This window comes from Vicugna pacos, unplaced genomic scaffold (genome assembly GCF_048564905.1).
Source record: "Vicugna pacos unplaced genomic scaffold, VicPac4 scaffold_144, whole genome shotgun sequence".
Classification (NCBI taxonomy): domain Eukaryota; kingdom Metazoa; phylum Chordata; class Mammalia; order Artiodactyla; family Camelidae; genus Vicugna; species Vicugna pacos.
The window spans coordinates 94,888-111,005 of record NW_027328824.1 but is presented as its reverse complement, the minus strand read 5'-3'; the positions used below and the strand labels follow the sequence as shown (position 1 = coordinate 111,005).

Below are 16,118 nucleotides of genomic sequence, written 5' to 3'. Positions count from 1 at the left end.
CCAAGGTCAGACCATAATTTTGGGTGCAGGGGCCTCAGTTCAGCATGGGCCCCTGGGCCTTCTGCTCTCTCCGTTCAGCACCAGAGCCAGATATGGAGTTGGCTGTTTCCCTGCCCAGAATATCCGGCAGGACCCAAGACACACCTGGCCCTGTGCTGCTTGAGCAAAAACTCCGGAGGAGAGGGAGTTACAAAAGGGATAAACATAAAAACAGACGACAGCAAACTGTGATCAGCTCTGAGAAGGAAAGGAACACGTCTCGCCGTGCAGAGCTGGGAGCTTTCCCGTCTGGGCTGCTCTGGGGGTGTTCATCTCAGCTAAACAAGTTCTGCTGTTGCAGCAAGGCAGGAAGGCAGGGCGCATGTGGGCAGGTAGACAGGGCCTCATTGATCGTACTCATTCCCCATTAAGCGGCAGCTTTCACGGGCACTTACCTAGTAAACATTGGCCATAATCTTCACGCAATTTGCTTGGTAGTTTTATTGACCCCAGCTTTGAGATGAGGTCATTGAAGCTGGGGAGTTTGTTGCATGCCCGTGATTACCTTGCAAATACCCCCACTGGTCTTTCAACCTAGACTGGTGTGGCTGTCATGCCCCATCCCTGTGAATGGCATCGTGTAGCTTCTCCCAAGTGGCCCAAGTGACTGACATTGATATGCTTAATTCGTAGGAAATGGTATGTGGCAATAAGAGAAAAAGATAGTAAGAAATTGTTTGGAAAACAAGAAAAAAACCTATTCTTCCCCAGCTGGGGGAGCGTAACCTGTATCACCCACCCTAATCACTGCCTGTCACCTCCTCCCTGAGGATTCTGTGTTCAGAAGCCACTCTGAGCCTTGGGAGAACATTTTTCCTCATGACACTTTTGACTAGGACCCGCGACATCTCTGTCCCTGGTTAACACTCTCTTCAAAGCCGTTTAAATTTTTTGCAGGTTCCTCCACTCTGATGTAAGAATACCCTGTATAACTTCTTGATGCAGCTCCTTAATGAAGATCTTGTGATGGAAACCTAGCCAAAACTGGGATGTATGCACATAGTGACTGCAACTTCAGCACATTGTGAGTTCATAATCAGAGGGGTGGGTGACTCAGGAAAGGCTTTTTTAAGGTAACAAGGGGAAAGTGAAAGGACGCTTGCTGTGTGAGAAAGAAACATCTCGGTCACAGCCAGCAAGACACCTGTGTTCATGATGGGGTGTGGCGAGTGCAGAGTTCTCACAAAGAAAGAAGTGATGTGATGGGAGGGAGGACAGTTGGGTAATTTATTGGGGAGGAAAAAAGTGGGCTGAACATTTCCTGGTTGAACAAGAGGATTGTGACATGACGTGCTTGTATTTTGGAGAGAAGGGTTTTGTGGGGACAGGCCTAGGAGTACGCTGTATGGCTGGGGAGTCAGCACAACAGAGAAACACAGAGAACCGGGCAGACCCCAAGGCCCAAGCTGGGGGAGAGGCTGCCCGCAAATTGGAACCCTGGAAGCTGGTTCTGTCCCTTAGCTGGGGCCTCAGACGTCACTTCACAGCCCAGTCCTGTTGATACAAGAATAAAAAACGTTGGGCATGAGAAGGGCTGTGTCCCAGGCTTTCGTTGAGCCCCTGGGATGTGCCCCACCAGATTTTGTTCTTTGACTTCATGCAGTAAAGAATTCAAGAGCAAGCCAGTGTTGAGTAAAGGTATATATATTCAGACAGATACATTGAAATGCAAGAGAAACGTCACGAGGTGTGGGGGTTTCATGCACAGATTAGAAGTAGGTACACACCCCACAGACAGAAGGTCTGTCTTCTCCAAAGAGGGACAGAGAGTGGTGACCGCGAGGTGGCGCTGTGTTGCTTGTTTTCTTGGGCTTGGTGGTTTCATATGCTAATAAGTAGAAGGACCAGCCTTAGGGCAAGGGGCTAGGATTCCCAGGGAGTTGGCCATTTCCCACCCTTTGACCTTTTGTGGCTATCATTGGGACTGCCATGGTGCCTGGGGCATGTTATTCACCAGGTTACTATTACAATGGATGTTTATTGAATCTCAAGATCTGCTAGAAGTTAAATCTCTTCATCCTGAGCCTCAAGGCCTATTGGGGGTTGAATCCTTCACCATTTTGATGTCAATTGCTGCGGCCTTCCTTGAATGGCTGTGCTCTTCCCCCTTCCATCCTGTATCACTGTGATGACACAAAGACAGCAAAGGCCGGGCCCTAACCGTGCTCCTGCATTTAACGGCAGGAGGTGTGGTGTGGGCTTATGATGACTCTGAGTGGTGAGAAGGATGTTTCAGATTTTCCCACGTGAGACATGGCGACTTACCAGCAGCCTCCCCAGATTTATCTCACGGGCATTATCGCTTGTGTTGTTATGGAAACAAAAGGCCAGCCAAGAAATAAGAATCACACAGAGGGTTGGAGTACTGAGATTTATTACGCTGGCGGGCTCAGAGGGGTTTCTTTTCCAAAGCTCTGAGCACCTCCAAGACGTGCACATGAGGTTTTATAGGGTTAATTACAAGTATGGGGCTAATACCCAATAAGGCTCAAACAACAAAAAGCAAGGAATCAGTACACTGAAGCTTATCAATTTGGAACAGATCACGTTACTGACAACTGTTGACCTTGGATTTTCGGGTTAGCTTATTAGCCCAGTAAACTGACACTAAACTTCAGATTTACCAGGTAGCCCAGCAAAACTTAGATCAGGAAACCGACACTTATCACACTTTGATTTGTGACTTAGCTTGTTAGGCCAGCTGTGGTTTTCCTTCAGTGTCACTTATCTTTTGAATTTTTCTTTTTTTCTTTTTTTTAATATTTAATCCAAATTTAATATCAGGGTTCTTTGGGAAAGAAATTTCTCTTTTTCTTTTCTTTGGTGATCTTTTAGGGGGGCAGTTAATTAGATGTATTTACCTGTTAGTGGAAGCCCTGGGGCTTCAACCCAGGACCCCGTGCACGCTAAGCACACGCTCTACCACCCGCCCCATCATCTTTTCTTTTTGGTTTCGCTGCCAAGAATCCTACAGCTGAATTTCTAGTCAGCCTTAACACTTGCCCTGACTTCATGGAATCCATTTTTATGAGTTTACTTCCCCCTGGTTTCATTTAAGTATTGAATCTCCATTTTCTCTTCACTCTCCGTTTTGCATTTTTGTTGTTATGGTTGTTAAGCTGTGTTTAACAGAATTGTTTAAATTCTCTTTTAGCAAGAGGCTGAATGTAAATAAATATGTAAGCAAACAGCACAATTAAATGCTTTTATACATTCTGAGCTGTTTAGTAGTAACTTAAAAACCGAATTGAATATTAAAGTGATAGCATTTTAAAAATATTTTTTAATTTTTCATAAAAATATAGCTGATTTAAAATATGATATTAGTTTCAGGTGTACAATAGATGCTCCATTTATAGTTACTGTAAAACATTGTCTGTATTCCCTGTGTTGTAAGATACATCCCTCTAGCGTGTTTACATTACATGTTGCAGTTTGTATAAGAAAGTTGGGTAACGCAGAGTCTGGAACGTGGCTGTGTATGACTCAGGTTCACGCTCACCCTGCCTGTCAGAGCTCAGGCCTTTATTCCTTTCTGCAGGGGAGCGAGTGGAGGCAGCTCTCATCAGCGCTGTCACCACCCTCTGAGTGGCAGTGACAGCAGTGACTGTGTGTGGACGTGCAAATTGTTTTTCCAAGAGCTTTATATGCGTTTCTGCATTTAATAATTAAAGCCCTCCTGTGAGGAAGCGTTTTAAGTTTTTAATGCATAATACATTTTATTTTGATATTGATAGATTTCAAACCTCTGGAAAATTTACAGGAGTAGTACAATAAACGCTTAGATACAGTTCACTTTAAAGGGCACTATTTGGCTTTCTGTGTCTGGCTTATTTTAGCATAAAGTTTCAAGGTTCATCCATAATTGTAGCCTGAATCAGTACTTTATTCTTTTTGCTTGATAATATCCTTTTCCTTTGTTTTCGTTTTTGGTCTATTTAAAAATATTTTCATTGAAGTCTTGTTAGTTTATAATTTTGTGTTAGTTTCTTGTGTACAGCACAACACTTCAGCTAAATAGGAACCTACCTGTATTCATTTTCATCCTCTTTTTAAACATAAGTTACTATAAGATATTAAATATATTCTCCTGTGCTATACAGTATAAACTTGCTGTTTATTCTTTACATACTCAGTATCTGCAAATCTTGAACTCCCAGTTTATTCCTTCCCACACCCTCTCCCCACTGGTAACCATAGTTTGGTTTCTATGTCTCTGTGTCTGTTTCTGTTCTGTAGATAAGTTTATTTTTTTGTTTCTTTCTATTTTTTTTTTTTTAGAGTCCACATGTGAGCAATCTCATGTGGTATTTTCCTTTCTCTTTCTGGCTTACTTCACTTAGAATGACATTCTCCAGGTCCATTGATGTTGCTGCCAATGTCATTATTTTATTATTATTTTATGGCTGAATAGTAGTCTATTGGACAAATATGCTACAACCTCTTTATCCAGTCATCTCTCAGTGGACATTTCGGTTCCTTCCATGTCTTGATATTGTAAATAGTGCTGCTGTGTACATTGGGGTGTAGGTGTCTTTTTCAATTAGGGTTCCTTCTGGATATATGCCCAGGAGTGGGATTGCTGGGTCATCTGGGAGGTCAATTTTATGTCTTTAGAGGAACATCTATACACTTTTCCACAATGGCTCCACCAAACTGTATCCCCACCACAGTGTAGGTGTGTTCCCAATTCTCCGCAGCCTCTCCAGTATTTATTGTCAGTGAACTTCTGAATGATGGCTATTCTGACTGGTGAGAGGTGATACTTGATTGCAGTTTTGATTTGCATTTCTCTGATAATGATATTGAATATTTTTTGATGTGGCTACTGGCCATTTGTACGTCTTCATTGGAGAAATGTTTCTTTAGGACTTCTGCCAATTTTTGAATTGAATTGTTTGTTTTTCTTTCTTATTAAGTGTAAAAGCTGTTTACATATTCTGGGAATTAAGCCCCTAGCAGTTTCATTTATTGTAAATATTTTCTCCCATTCCATAAGTTGGTTGTCTTTTTGTTTTGCTTACTGTTTCCATAGCTGTGCAAAAGCTTGTAAGTTTAATTAGATCCCTCTTGTATATTTTTGGTTGTTTTTCTATTGCTTGAGTAGACTGCTCTAGGAAAACATTGCTGAGATGTATGTCAGATGTTTTGCCTATGGTTGCTTCTAAGAGGTTTATAGTGTCTTGTCTACATGTTTAAGTCTTTAACACATTTTGTATTCATTTTTGTATATTCTGTGAGGGAGTAGTCTAACTTCAATGATTTACATGCAGCTGTTAAGTTTTCCCTACACCATTTGCTGAAGAGGCTGTCTTTACTCCATTGTATGTTCTCACCTCCTTTGTCAAAGTTTCAATGACCAAAAGTTTGTGGGCCTATTCTTGGTAATTTTGTTTATCCGTTCATTGATGGATGGATATTGTTAGTAACTTTTGGCTACTCTGAATGATACTGCTATGAATATTGATGTGAAATTTTTTATGAGAATATGTTTTCATTCTGTTGGCTGTACATTTGCCCCGCCATATCTGTAGTTTCCACTACATGAATCCAGATGGTTGATTGTAAAGGGACTCGAACATCCTTGGATTATGGTATCCAGGGTGTGGGGTTCCTGAAACCAACCCCCCAAGGATATTGAGAGATGACTCTATATGTAGGAGTGGAATTGCTGAGACATATAACTCTAAGCTTTTGAGGAAATACCAGACTTCTCCAAAGAAGCTGCAACATTGTTCCTTTCCCCTGGCCGCATATGAGGTTTCTCTGCCTCCTGAACGACATTTGTTATTGTCCATGTTTTGGTTATAACCATCCTAGTGGGTGTAAAATGAGATCTCATTTTGTTTTTGACTTCCCTAGTGATGCTGAGCATCTTTTCATATGATTATTGGCCATTTGTATATCTATTTAAATTCGTGGTAAATTTAAAAATTGGGTGTATTTTTTTGTATTGTTCAGTTGTAAGCATTCGTTATATATCCTGGATACTACTCTCTTATTAGATACATGCTTTGCAAAATTTTTCTTCTATTCTGCACATTGTCCTTTAACTATATTTTTTTAAACATTAAAACAATTTCTTTACAAGGGAGGTAGTTTGATGTAAAGATTTATTTTATTTTTTTGCAAAGCACGCACTCTCTGACTTGAGATACCCTTTTCCCCTGTCATTTCACTTTCTTGATGATGTCCTTTGTAAGAAAAAGGTTTTAGTTTTGATGAAGTCCAGTTTATCTGCTTTTTCCTTCTATCACTTGTGCTCTTGGTTTTGTATCTAGGAAACCAAAGCCTATCCTAGGCCCACAAAGATTTATACTGTGTCTTCTTTTAGAAAGTTTATAGGTTTAATTTTTACATTTCTGTCTGTGATCTATTTTCAATTAATTTTATTTGTTATATAAAATATGGGTGTTCAGATTCCAGATTGATTCTTTTGCCTGCAGATACCCAGCTGTCCCTGAACCATTAGTTGAATAGACTATTCTTTCAATGGAGTGTTTTTGGCCCCCTAGTGGAAAAGTGTCTGTAAATGTAAGTTTTTCCCCGTGGGTTTTTATTGTGTCTCTTAGACTTATTTATCCAAACTTATGCCAGTATCATACTGACTTAGTACTATAGCATTTTAGTACACTTTAAAGTGAGTCCTCCAACTTTACTCTTCTTTTTCAAGGTTGTTTTTGCTGTCCTGGGCCCCTTGCAGGTCCATGTGAATTTTGGGATCAGTTTTTCAATTTTGCATAGAAGTCAGCTGGAATTTTGATAGGGATTCCACTGAATATATAGTTCACTTTGAGGATTCTTAACATTTTTAATTATATTGTCAATCATTCCATGAAAATGGGATGTCTTCCATATATGTAGATCTTTTAAAATTTATTCTGGTGATACTTCAAAAAGTTCAATGTACAAATCTTGTAAATTTTTGTTAAATGTATCTCTCACTTTATTTTTAATGCTGTTGTAAATGGAAAGGCTGAATTTCTTATGGGTGGGACTATGTATCAATCTTCTTATTTGTAGAATTCCTTCACAACAAATACCCTTGGTATATATTTGCTACATAAATCTATCCACAACTATTCCCCGCCCCGTGTTATAAGAAACCAAGACCCAAGGTAAGCTACTTGAAAACACCTATGTGGAAGTGAGAAATGAGACCCTTGGGTGGGTCTTTGTGCAGATGATACTGAGAGCTTATTCTGAATGGCTTCTTCTTAATTACTTTTAAACAACCCTTTCAGTGTATTTAGTCAGATACATTAAGATTATGCCCTTTTGATGTGCGGAGTAGCTAAGACTATAATTTTCAAATAAATTCTAGTGAGAGTGTTGTACTTGAAACCTAATTTGCATCAATCTTTGAAGATTTATGTTTCAGGAGCTTTGACTAAAGAACAACTGTCTTTATTCTATAATGAGAACTAAATGCTCAAGCAACATGTAAGAGTTTGAGCAAACTGCCCCCGCCCCGTAGTGCTGGGTGGCTGCAGCTGTAACTGGAGTCAGCACTTACCTCTCCCAGTATGCTTGTGCTGATCTGCTCAAAGTGGTTCGTCCAACAGTTTGTCAGTAGTCTGTTGGACAAAGTCATAAAACATTGAAGGTTGCTAGAATGCAATATATTCTTATTAATATTAAGTAAGCACATATTGAATGCTTACTGTATGATGGAATTGTCCCTCAGCCTCACATGAATATTATTTCTCTTGAAACCTCACATATTTCCTTGTTATTCTCACTTTACAGATAAGGAGACTGAGAATTAGGTCTTCTCTCTTTTGGGAGGAGCTCATTATTAATGATGAGCAGTTGTAAGGAAAAAGATATTGATTCATCATGAGAAAACATTTTTGTGAGAGTCAGCAATGAAGAAGATGAACACTGAAGAAGGTGATCATTGTTCGAGTGAGACAAGCCCTGGGTTGTGCGGAGTCAGCATCCCTGTCCTAGACACGGCACGTGTAGAGCTGCGTGGTGGGTGAGGCGGCGCGGCCGTGCAGGGAAAGCGGATGCTGGGGCCTTAGGCTGTGCTCAGGCCTGGTTGGGCTTTCTCCTAAGGGGAGTGAACCATCATTGACAGATTTTAAGTAGGAGAGTGGGGTGCTCTCATAGTTCATATTTGTCTTCTAGAATGTTTGGAAACATTTAGAAGGCTTGGCAGGAGATGATGTGATGAGTCAGAGTAGGGTGGCTGCGAGGTGTAGCAGTGTCCAATTTTCAAGTGGTTTTCAGGCCCAGGCTTGTGGCTTAGTAGCCGTGTCAGTTTGAAGGACGCACGCAAGGAAGTGAAACAATTTATCTAATCAATTGAAGCAGTGATGTACCCAATTCCCAGGACTATTGTGGAGATCCAGTGAGATACACTGTGCAGTGTGCAGTGTGGTCTCCAGCAGAGAGTCAGTGCTGAGTGAGTGCCAGTGAGTATCTGGTAGGTCAGTTGAGGGTAGTGGGACTCGGAGTCTGAGGATATCTGGTCCCTGAAGGAGGGGTCCATTCACATCTGTGAGTGATGGGCCTGAGTTGGGAGACGCAGGGAGACCTTACCCCCCGACCAGGGGCCCTGGTAAGGACGGCTATGGGAGGAACACCGTGAAGTCAGCTCTTTGCATGTGGAGTTGGAGCTGCCTTTGAGACAACTAACTGCAGTGTCACGAGCTTAAAGAGGAGATCTGGGCCCAGGTTGTGCATTTTCCTAAAATCTCAACTCCTAAGGACGCCGAAGTATTGATCACTGAACGTGAAGTCATACTTTAAAGGACAAACGAATAGTAGTATTATCCCTGTCATCAAAGCTCACGTCTATTTATTCATCACTCACTTTGCTAATTGTGTACTTACAGAGCTCACTTCACCGTCCTCCCGTGGGCTCAGGCTCCACAGAAAAGAGCTGGTGAGACTCCCTCTTTTCTAGAATAAGACACATTTAGCTTGTAGCCTTCTGTACCTCGCCAGACTTAGGATATTAGTTTGTTGGTTTAATTGTATTTTCTGTTGGCCATGTCCTGACAGGAGAGAAATTTTACCTCATGGTCATGTTTCAATTAGCTGTTACTGAGAATTGCTGATCTGATACATAGTGTATGTATTATATTAACTTTGTAGAGTAGTTATCATTTTTCTGTCTTTGCCCGTTAATTTGTTTGCCCCTTCAGTGTTCTATTCTTTTTGGGGCCTTATTTTTTTTTTAATTAAAAAATGTCTGTTAGCAGTTAAAAAAAAAAAGCAAAGAAAAAATGCACATGAGAACTAAATTTAGAAAATGTCTAGTGTGTTTTCTGTCTCGGCAATGGAGGGTTCTAGAAACTCCTGAAAACCTTCATTACACAAGTTCCTTAAAACGCTGATTGAGAAATAAAACCTTCCTTCCTCATCTTTCAAGCTGCACAACTCATTGTCAAGAAAGTGAGGGAAAATTCTCAGAAGCCAAGACAAACGAGAAAGCAGGGTTTCTGAGAGATACGTGAGCGTTAGAAGCCGTGGTGTGCTGGTTGGCTCCTGAACTGATTTTCAGTTGCCTTGACAGGAGGGAAGCAGGTGAGCCCCAGACCTCTCACAATAGGAGTTGGATGGGTGATCATAAAATGGGCCAAGCCCATCCTGAGAATCTTGCTTTACTAAAGGGTGAAATAGGAAAAAAAAATTCCTCAAGACAAGAAAGTAAGAAAAGTCAATTTTGGTGGAAGAGGGGAAAAATAACAAATCCAAATTAAGGATATAGTTTAAAGCTGTTCTGGCATGAGAGTGACCACAAACTCCTGGCAGAAAACCACAGCTACTCCTTGATTGATAAGTTGTGTTTTGAATGAATCAGTGAACAGCTATTCCGAAAAAGGCCTCCAGAGTCTTGTGGATCAAGATACTGGACAGCAAACACCTCTCTTCCAAGGTCTCATTCAAATAACCAGAAAGGTTTTAAAGGAAACTAACAATAATCTGAGTTGTATTTATTGACATTACTATATGCTAAGAATTCAGAGGTGACTATGGAGTTGTCTCCTCTTTTATGGACCTTATTTTCCCTATGGGGAGAAAAATGACATAGTTGGGTATCTTGGTGGAGGGAGGTGTTAGTCTGTTGCAATTAGCCAGGAGAGGAGATTAAGAAAACAGTGAAGGGTGGGTGAACTTTTTAGCTGAGGACAGTCTTGTTCACTTGGCTTTTAATTGCAGGCTCAATGAGCTGTCACTGGAGGGAATAGATCTTACGGAAGATGGACATAGCTCAAGCCTCTTTGGAATGGACAAGTGAACCTGGAAAAAGACAGTCAAATCTGTGCAGACATTAAAATTCACTTGAACGTGCTCCATCCCTGAGCCAAAGATAGGACAAATATGCAGCAATTCTTGAGGACAGAAGAGTGGTTTTTAAGGTTCTCCAAGAATGAATCCCATGGAACCGAGATGGCCAGTTGTCAAACTGAGACTTTGTTCTTTGGACGGTGTACCCAGCAAGGGTATTGGCCTTTTATATGTTTCCATTTGTCTTTAATACATGTCTGTTGATGAGGGCATGGGCACAAATGTTTGACACCTTGTCGAGGCGATTTTGGATACCTGCCTAGAAGCACGGGCACAGTTGCGGCTGCTTCATACATCTTGCAGCCCATCCCTTTCCCCGGCTCCGGGATCACGGCAGAGTGATTCCTTGTTGACCTGTCCGTTTCCTCTGTGACATCATAACCCATGAAAAGACCGGAGGATATTAACTTGGCTTTGTTAAATTCAAAGAAACAGATCAAATATGAAGTCAGATTTGTTCTTTCCTATTTCAGTAGTACCATGGAGACGGCAGTTTGGGCAGCTTTTTGTAGTGTCCTGGAGGCTTTCTCTCTCAGCTTCTGGGCGCCTCTGTTGAAAACACTTCATAGCTCTCTGGCCTGCTGGAAAAGCACTCTGCCTGTATTACCCTGAAGATGTGTTCTGTTTATAAACTCATCTCTACTCCTTGGAAAACAACTCAAGAAAAACTCGGTTGGTTTTCCACCAGCCATGGGCAGGGGTGAGGTAAACCGTGTTATTATTTCATAAAATAATAGTAATAATAGTAATAGTAATATTAGTAGTAGTTGTAGTAATAGTAATAATAATAATAATAATAATAATAATAATAATAATAATAATAATAATAATAGAAGTCTTAAAACAGGACAGAGCACATTGGAGAGAGTCAAAAAATGCTTTCTGGCTTAAATCAAAAGTGATGACTAGTGATTCCATGGCTGCTGTATTTGCTAAGCTAATTACTCCTTTGCTCCATTACACATTTCTTTTATCTGAAAAAGAAATACAAGGAAATGGTTTAAAAAAAACTCAGAGAACAAAAATACACAAGTGAAAGATGTTTTCCCTCATCCTCTGTTCTTTCAGCCCTCTCTGGAGATGCCTCTGTTTACTATCCTTTGGGTGCTTTTCCAGATATGCTTTGCACATTCCCACCTATGTATGTAAATTCCTTTAAAATTTTAGTTATTTTTAACTTAAAGGGGTTTAAATCCTCAAGTGGCATCTGGCCGGGTAATATAACAGAACAAATCTGACTCCATATTAGATTTGTTCCTTTGAATTTAACCCTATGCTCTGTCACCTAGGCTTCATCTTGCTTGTAAAACAATGTTGCCTAGAGCCTGAAATAAACAGGAGACCCTATTCTGAAGGCTCTGACCTTTAAGGATATTTAACACTTTTTCATTCATTAAAAGATAGCAAATTGCAGAATAGAAAATAACGTTTCTTTTGTTGGAGGTTTACAGGGATCTGACCCACGCAGATAGCTGCAAGAAGAAAGGATTCTAACAAGAAGGAATTCCTACACTAAGAAGTTTGCACTAACCAAGCACATAGGAAAGGAGCCTGAATTGTGACTTGGGGAGATGGTTTTCCAGGACATTAGTTTGCCATCTAGGTCTACAGAAACTTGCTATTCCATGCCCCAACATCTGGTCTCCCAACTTATTGGCCTGTCCTGCACTGAGGAGAATTAATTTCGACTTGGTAACACTCCTATCTACCTAGAAAGCTGGGCACTGGAGCTGAGTGTTATGGAAACAGGCCAGCCAAGACAAAAGCACCAATCGGAGTGTTGGAGTACTCAGAATTTTTATGCCGGTGGGCTCAGAGGGGCTTCGGCTCCGAAGTTTTGAGTACCTCCAAGACGTGCACATGAGGTTTTAAAGGCTTAGTTACAAGTAAGGGGGGCTTAGCCAATAAGGCTCAAAGAACAAAAAGCAAGGAATAAGTACACTGGAGCTTATCAATTTGTAACAGATCACATTACTGACACTTGTTGAGCTTGGAATTACGAGTTAGGTTGTTAGGCCAATAAACTGACACTAAACTTCAGATTTACGAGATAGCCCAGCATAATTTAGATCAGTAAACTGACACTTATCACACTTAGATTTGTGACTTAGCTTGTTAGCCCAGCTGGACTTTTCCTTCACATGAGGACAGCTCTCCCACACCCAGGGAACTACTGTGAGCCCTTGATGTTTCCACTAGGGTGGGGTATGGTTTACCCAGGAGGGATGGGGACTATGCACCAACACTCAGGCAGTCTGCTCTGTCTGGGGCTCTGATCTTGTACCATCCCGCTCCCCGCCAGCCCAACACCTGGGACAGTGGAGCTAAGGCAGAGATCCTGCCTGCCTGTTTCCCAGCGTGTAAAAGGGGAATATGTGCTCTTCCCAAGGTAGTTCTGAGCGACAACACCTGCGGGTGCTTGGTTCTCAGAGCAACAGAAAACCCAGCTCCGCGTGGGGGCAACGGGTGTGATCTCCCTAGGGTTTCTGCAGAAGCATCGGACGGAGGGTTGGATCACGGTGGTAAAATTGAGCTGCGGGGCTTGAAGGGTAACAGAAGGGTACAGAGGCAGGTCTGCCGCCTAGGGGTGCCCCAGAGGTAAAGCTTTTTTTCTCCAACTCCTCTAAGACCCTCCCTTCTCCAGATCCCTTCCTTCTCTCTGCTCATCCTGTCCATCTGTATCCCTCCAATTTTCCCGTCCTCTCCACCCGCTCCCATCTTCTCCCTCCCTCGCTGTCCCACCTTCTCTCACAGAACCCAGAGAGGATCGCTGGCCCTCCTGCGCATGCGCAGTCAGTGCCAAGTGGTCCGCTGGTTGGGAGCTCCATATCCGAGCCGGGGATCGGGCCCAAAGGCTTCTCAACTACGTCGCCCGGTAGGCCTTTGGTTCCTGCCTGGGGTCGGGGCCTCTGACTGTGGAAGTGCAAGGTGGGGGGCTCCTGGGAAAGGGGTCAGGCGGCTGCGGGAGGGCGGTCCGCCTGTCACAGACCCCAAGGGCGCTAGTCAGCCCGTGTTCAGATGAATTGCTCAGGCCAGACCCCTCTGCCAGCGCCACCTGCCCCGGCGTCCCGGCCACAGTGTCCAGGGCCTGGTGTGCACCTGCCATCTCTCACCCAGCCGGGATCCCCTCAGTCCGCGGCTGGCGTCCCCTTCCCCTCTCCCTCCCGCTAGTCCTCTCCTCCCGGGCTCCCTCTTCTCGTCCGGCGGCCCGTCCCCGCCCCTGGGCGGGCTGTGTCCCGGGCGGGCGGGGTCTGCGGACCCGGACGGGGGCGGGCGCCTGGGACTGTGGCTGGGGCTGTCCTCCGAGCGAGGCTGCAGCCCGCGTCCCCCTCCCCGCTTTCCCTGCCCCGCGACCCCGGGGCTGCCCTGCTCTCCCTTTCCCGCTCCCTGAGGACCAGCTCTGTGGCGTGGGCGCTGCTACCTGGGCTGAAAGCCTCCGGCTCTAACGCCCAGCTTCTCCTGGTGGAGTCGGGAAAAGGGAGCGTCACTGCTAAGCGAGGTTCTGTCTCCCCCCTCCATGTTTCTGCCTCAGGTAAGTACCTTGAAAACTTTCAGGTGTTATGATGGCGGTGCTTGTTGATGTCACGTGTTTTTATAGTGAGAGGGATTGCAGTGGTGAAAGCAGGGCTTGGTTCTGTTAAAAACGTGCTGAAGGCATGAGGCTGTGACATCCTCCTTCCTTCCCTCTCCCAGGGTGAAAGGAGTGATCCTCGATTTTCAAAAGATAGTTACAGTCCCTAACTAGCCCAGCCCAGCTATTGTGTGTTAACAGGAACAGCACCACCAGAGGCCTTGGAGACCCAGGCATATTGCAGTCCTAAAGTGCTCCTGGCATAGTTTGGCTTGTTTAGGTTTTTTGTTTTTCTTAAATTGTGGGACAGACTAGTGTATAAACTGAAAAATAATTGTCAAGAAATAATTTTCATAGGACAGTTTTATTGTGATATAGTTCACAAACCATGAATTCCATCCATTTAAATGGTACAATTCAGCAGCTTTTTGCATATTCACAGTGGTGCATCCATTATTATTCCAGAACGTTTTCATCACTTCAGAAAGAGCAGTGGAAATGAATGACCTATCCACCCCTCCCAAGTGGTGGTTCTAAAGAAATTTCTTGGCTATTCCTGACCATAAATTAACTTGTTATATTCCAAGAAAAATCTGGTAGGAATTCTAACCAGAATTGAAATGAATCTGTCTATCAAAACAGGAAGAATTTATAACTTTATGGCATAAACTTCTTCTACCCATGAATATATCTGGGACCCTATCTTTTCATCTGACCAGAGCCTGGCCCATGTGAAGTTCTCACTACTTTTTGGGCTTGTGAATGATGAGATTCTATACATCGTTAGTTGCAACTGTAGCCTTTCACAGAAGAGAAAAGTAACCTCAGTGAAGCAAGTGACTCTCTGATGGTCAGAAAGAATGACAGCCAGTGCTGGAGTGATCCAGTGGACTTGGTGTTTGCAGCTAGATTTCTCGACCACCTACAGTTAAGGGGATTAGAGAGTTCTTTTATTTTTTCTTAATGGCATTGCATTTATTTTTACTTATTTTTTAAAATTATTTTTTATTTAAGTGTAGTCAATTTACAATGTTATTTTCAAGTGTGCAGCAGAGATTCAGTTATAAACATATGCATATGTATATATATATGTTTTAGATTGTTTTTAGTATAAATCACTACAAGAAATTGAATATAGTTCCCTGTGTTATATAGCAGGTCCTTGTCATTTATTTTATATTTACTAATTTGTATCTGTTAATCCCCCCTTTCCTGCCTGCTAAACACAGTTTGCATTCTATGTCCATGTGTCCATTACTAGGAGCACCGTTTTTCCTAGTAATATATGCTCTTTTGCTGCTTTCAGTTTCAGTAATTCCATCTTATCTGTGGGCGCTTTTCTTCTGGTTGCCTTAATGTGGTTTGCACACGTGGTAATAGAGATCTGTATTTGGGAGAACCCCAGGCCTCGTGTAGTCCCTGGTACAGAGTGCCCACTGAATTGATGCTTGAACTGGGAAAAAAGCACAGTAAATGTTGGAATTTCCACTATGGTTGAGAATTCTATAACCTCTTTTGACAAACTTAATATTGGCTGCACCCATTCTGGGTAATTTGGTGGAAATTCATGTTATGGTGGTGAAGAGACGGGGCCTTGTATGCTTCTTCTCTTTCTGTTTTCTAACACTCATTCTCCTGGGCCTTCCAGATCCTCCCCTAGAAGTGCCAGGTCTGGCTTGGTGCTGCACTGAGGCAATATTTGTTAATAAGGCCCTTTCCTCATCTCTTCTGAGCCTCCGGTTTTTTCTCTGCACAATGAGGGCTTAGACTAGATAACTACTTTTCAGTTTCTTTTAAAGCCATGTTTCCTTTGAGAAACAGAAAATGCAAATCTCTCCTCTCAAACCAACCCTTTAGATTTTGAAAAGTCCTCCAAGGAGTGACATAGCTCTTTGTGGGAAATGAATGTGATTGTGATTCCAGGTGACACAGAAAAGACTCTTCAGAGATTGATTGCAGGGAGAGGGCAGGAAAGGGGCAGTATGTCACACTTTCTAGTGTGAGCACTGGAGCAGGGGCTTGGATTTAAATACGGTGTCTGACGTGGCCTCTCTCTAATCTTGTAGAATGTGATAAACTTCTCTACCTCAGTTTCTTGATGTGTCAAGTTGGGGTGATAATATTTTAAGGCTTTTGTGAAACATTATGCAAATAAGCCATTTGTGTATGGGTAGAAACAAGACCTGCTAGGGATTCAGGGATTTGT

At 42.6% G+C, this 16,118-nt stretch overlaps 1 protein-coding gene across 5 annotated transcripts in view; it reads left to right on the top strand.

Annotated features, from left to right (window-relative positions):
• The first annotated feature begins 762 nt into the window (after positions 1 to 762).
• Positions 763 to 16,118, top strand: part of LOC140695118 (uncharacterized) — a 33,096-nt gene continuing 17,740 nt past the window's right edge. Inside the window, exons 1-4 of one of the 5 annotated variants that reach the window (XR_012070806.1) lie at positions 933 to 1,063; positions 8,883 to 8,932; positions 9,422 to 9,576; positions 10,213 to 10,462. Coding sequence is in view for 1 of the 5 variants with exons in the window: in XM_072958023.1 (XP_072814124.1) it covers positions 1,033 to 1,063 (31 nt within the window). In the remaining 4 variants the exon portion in view is untranslated. Of the gene's footprint in view, positions 1,064 to 7,788; positions 7,933 to 8,882; positions 8,933 to 9,421; positions 9,577 to 10,212; positions 10,486 to 16,118 lie in introns of those variants that run through there. The other 4 variants (XR_012070810.1, XR_012070807.1, XR_012070811.1 and 1 more) reach the window with 4 other exon arrangements.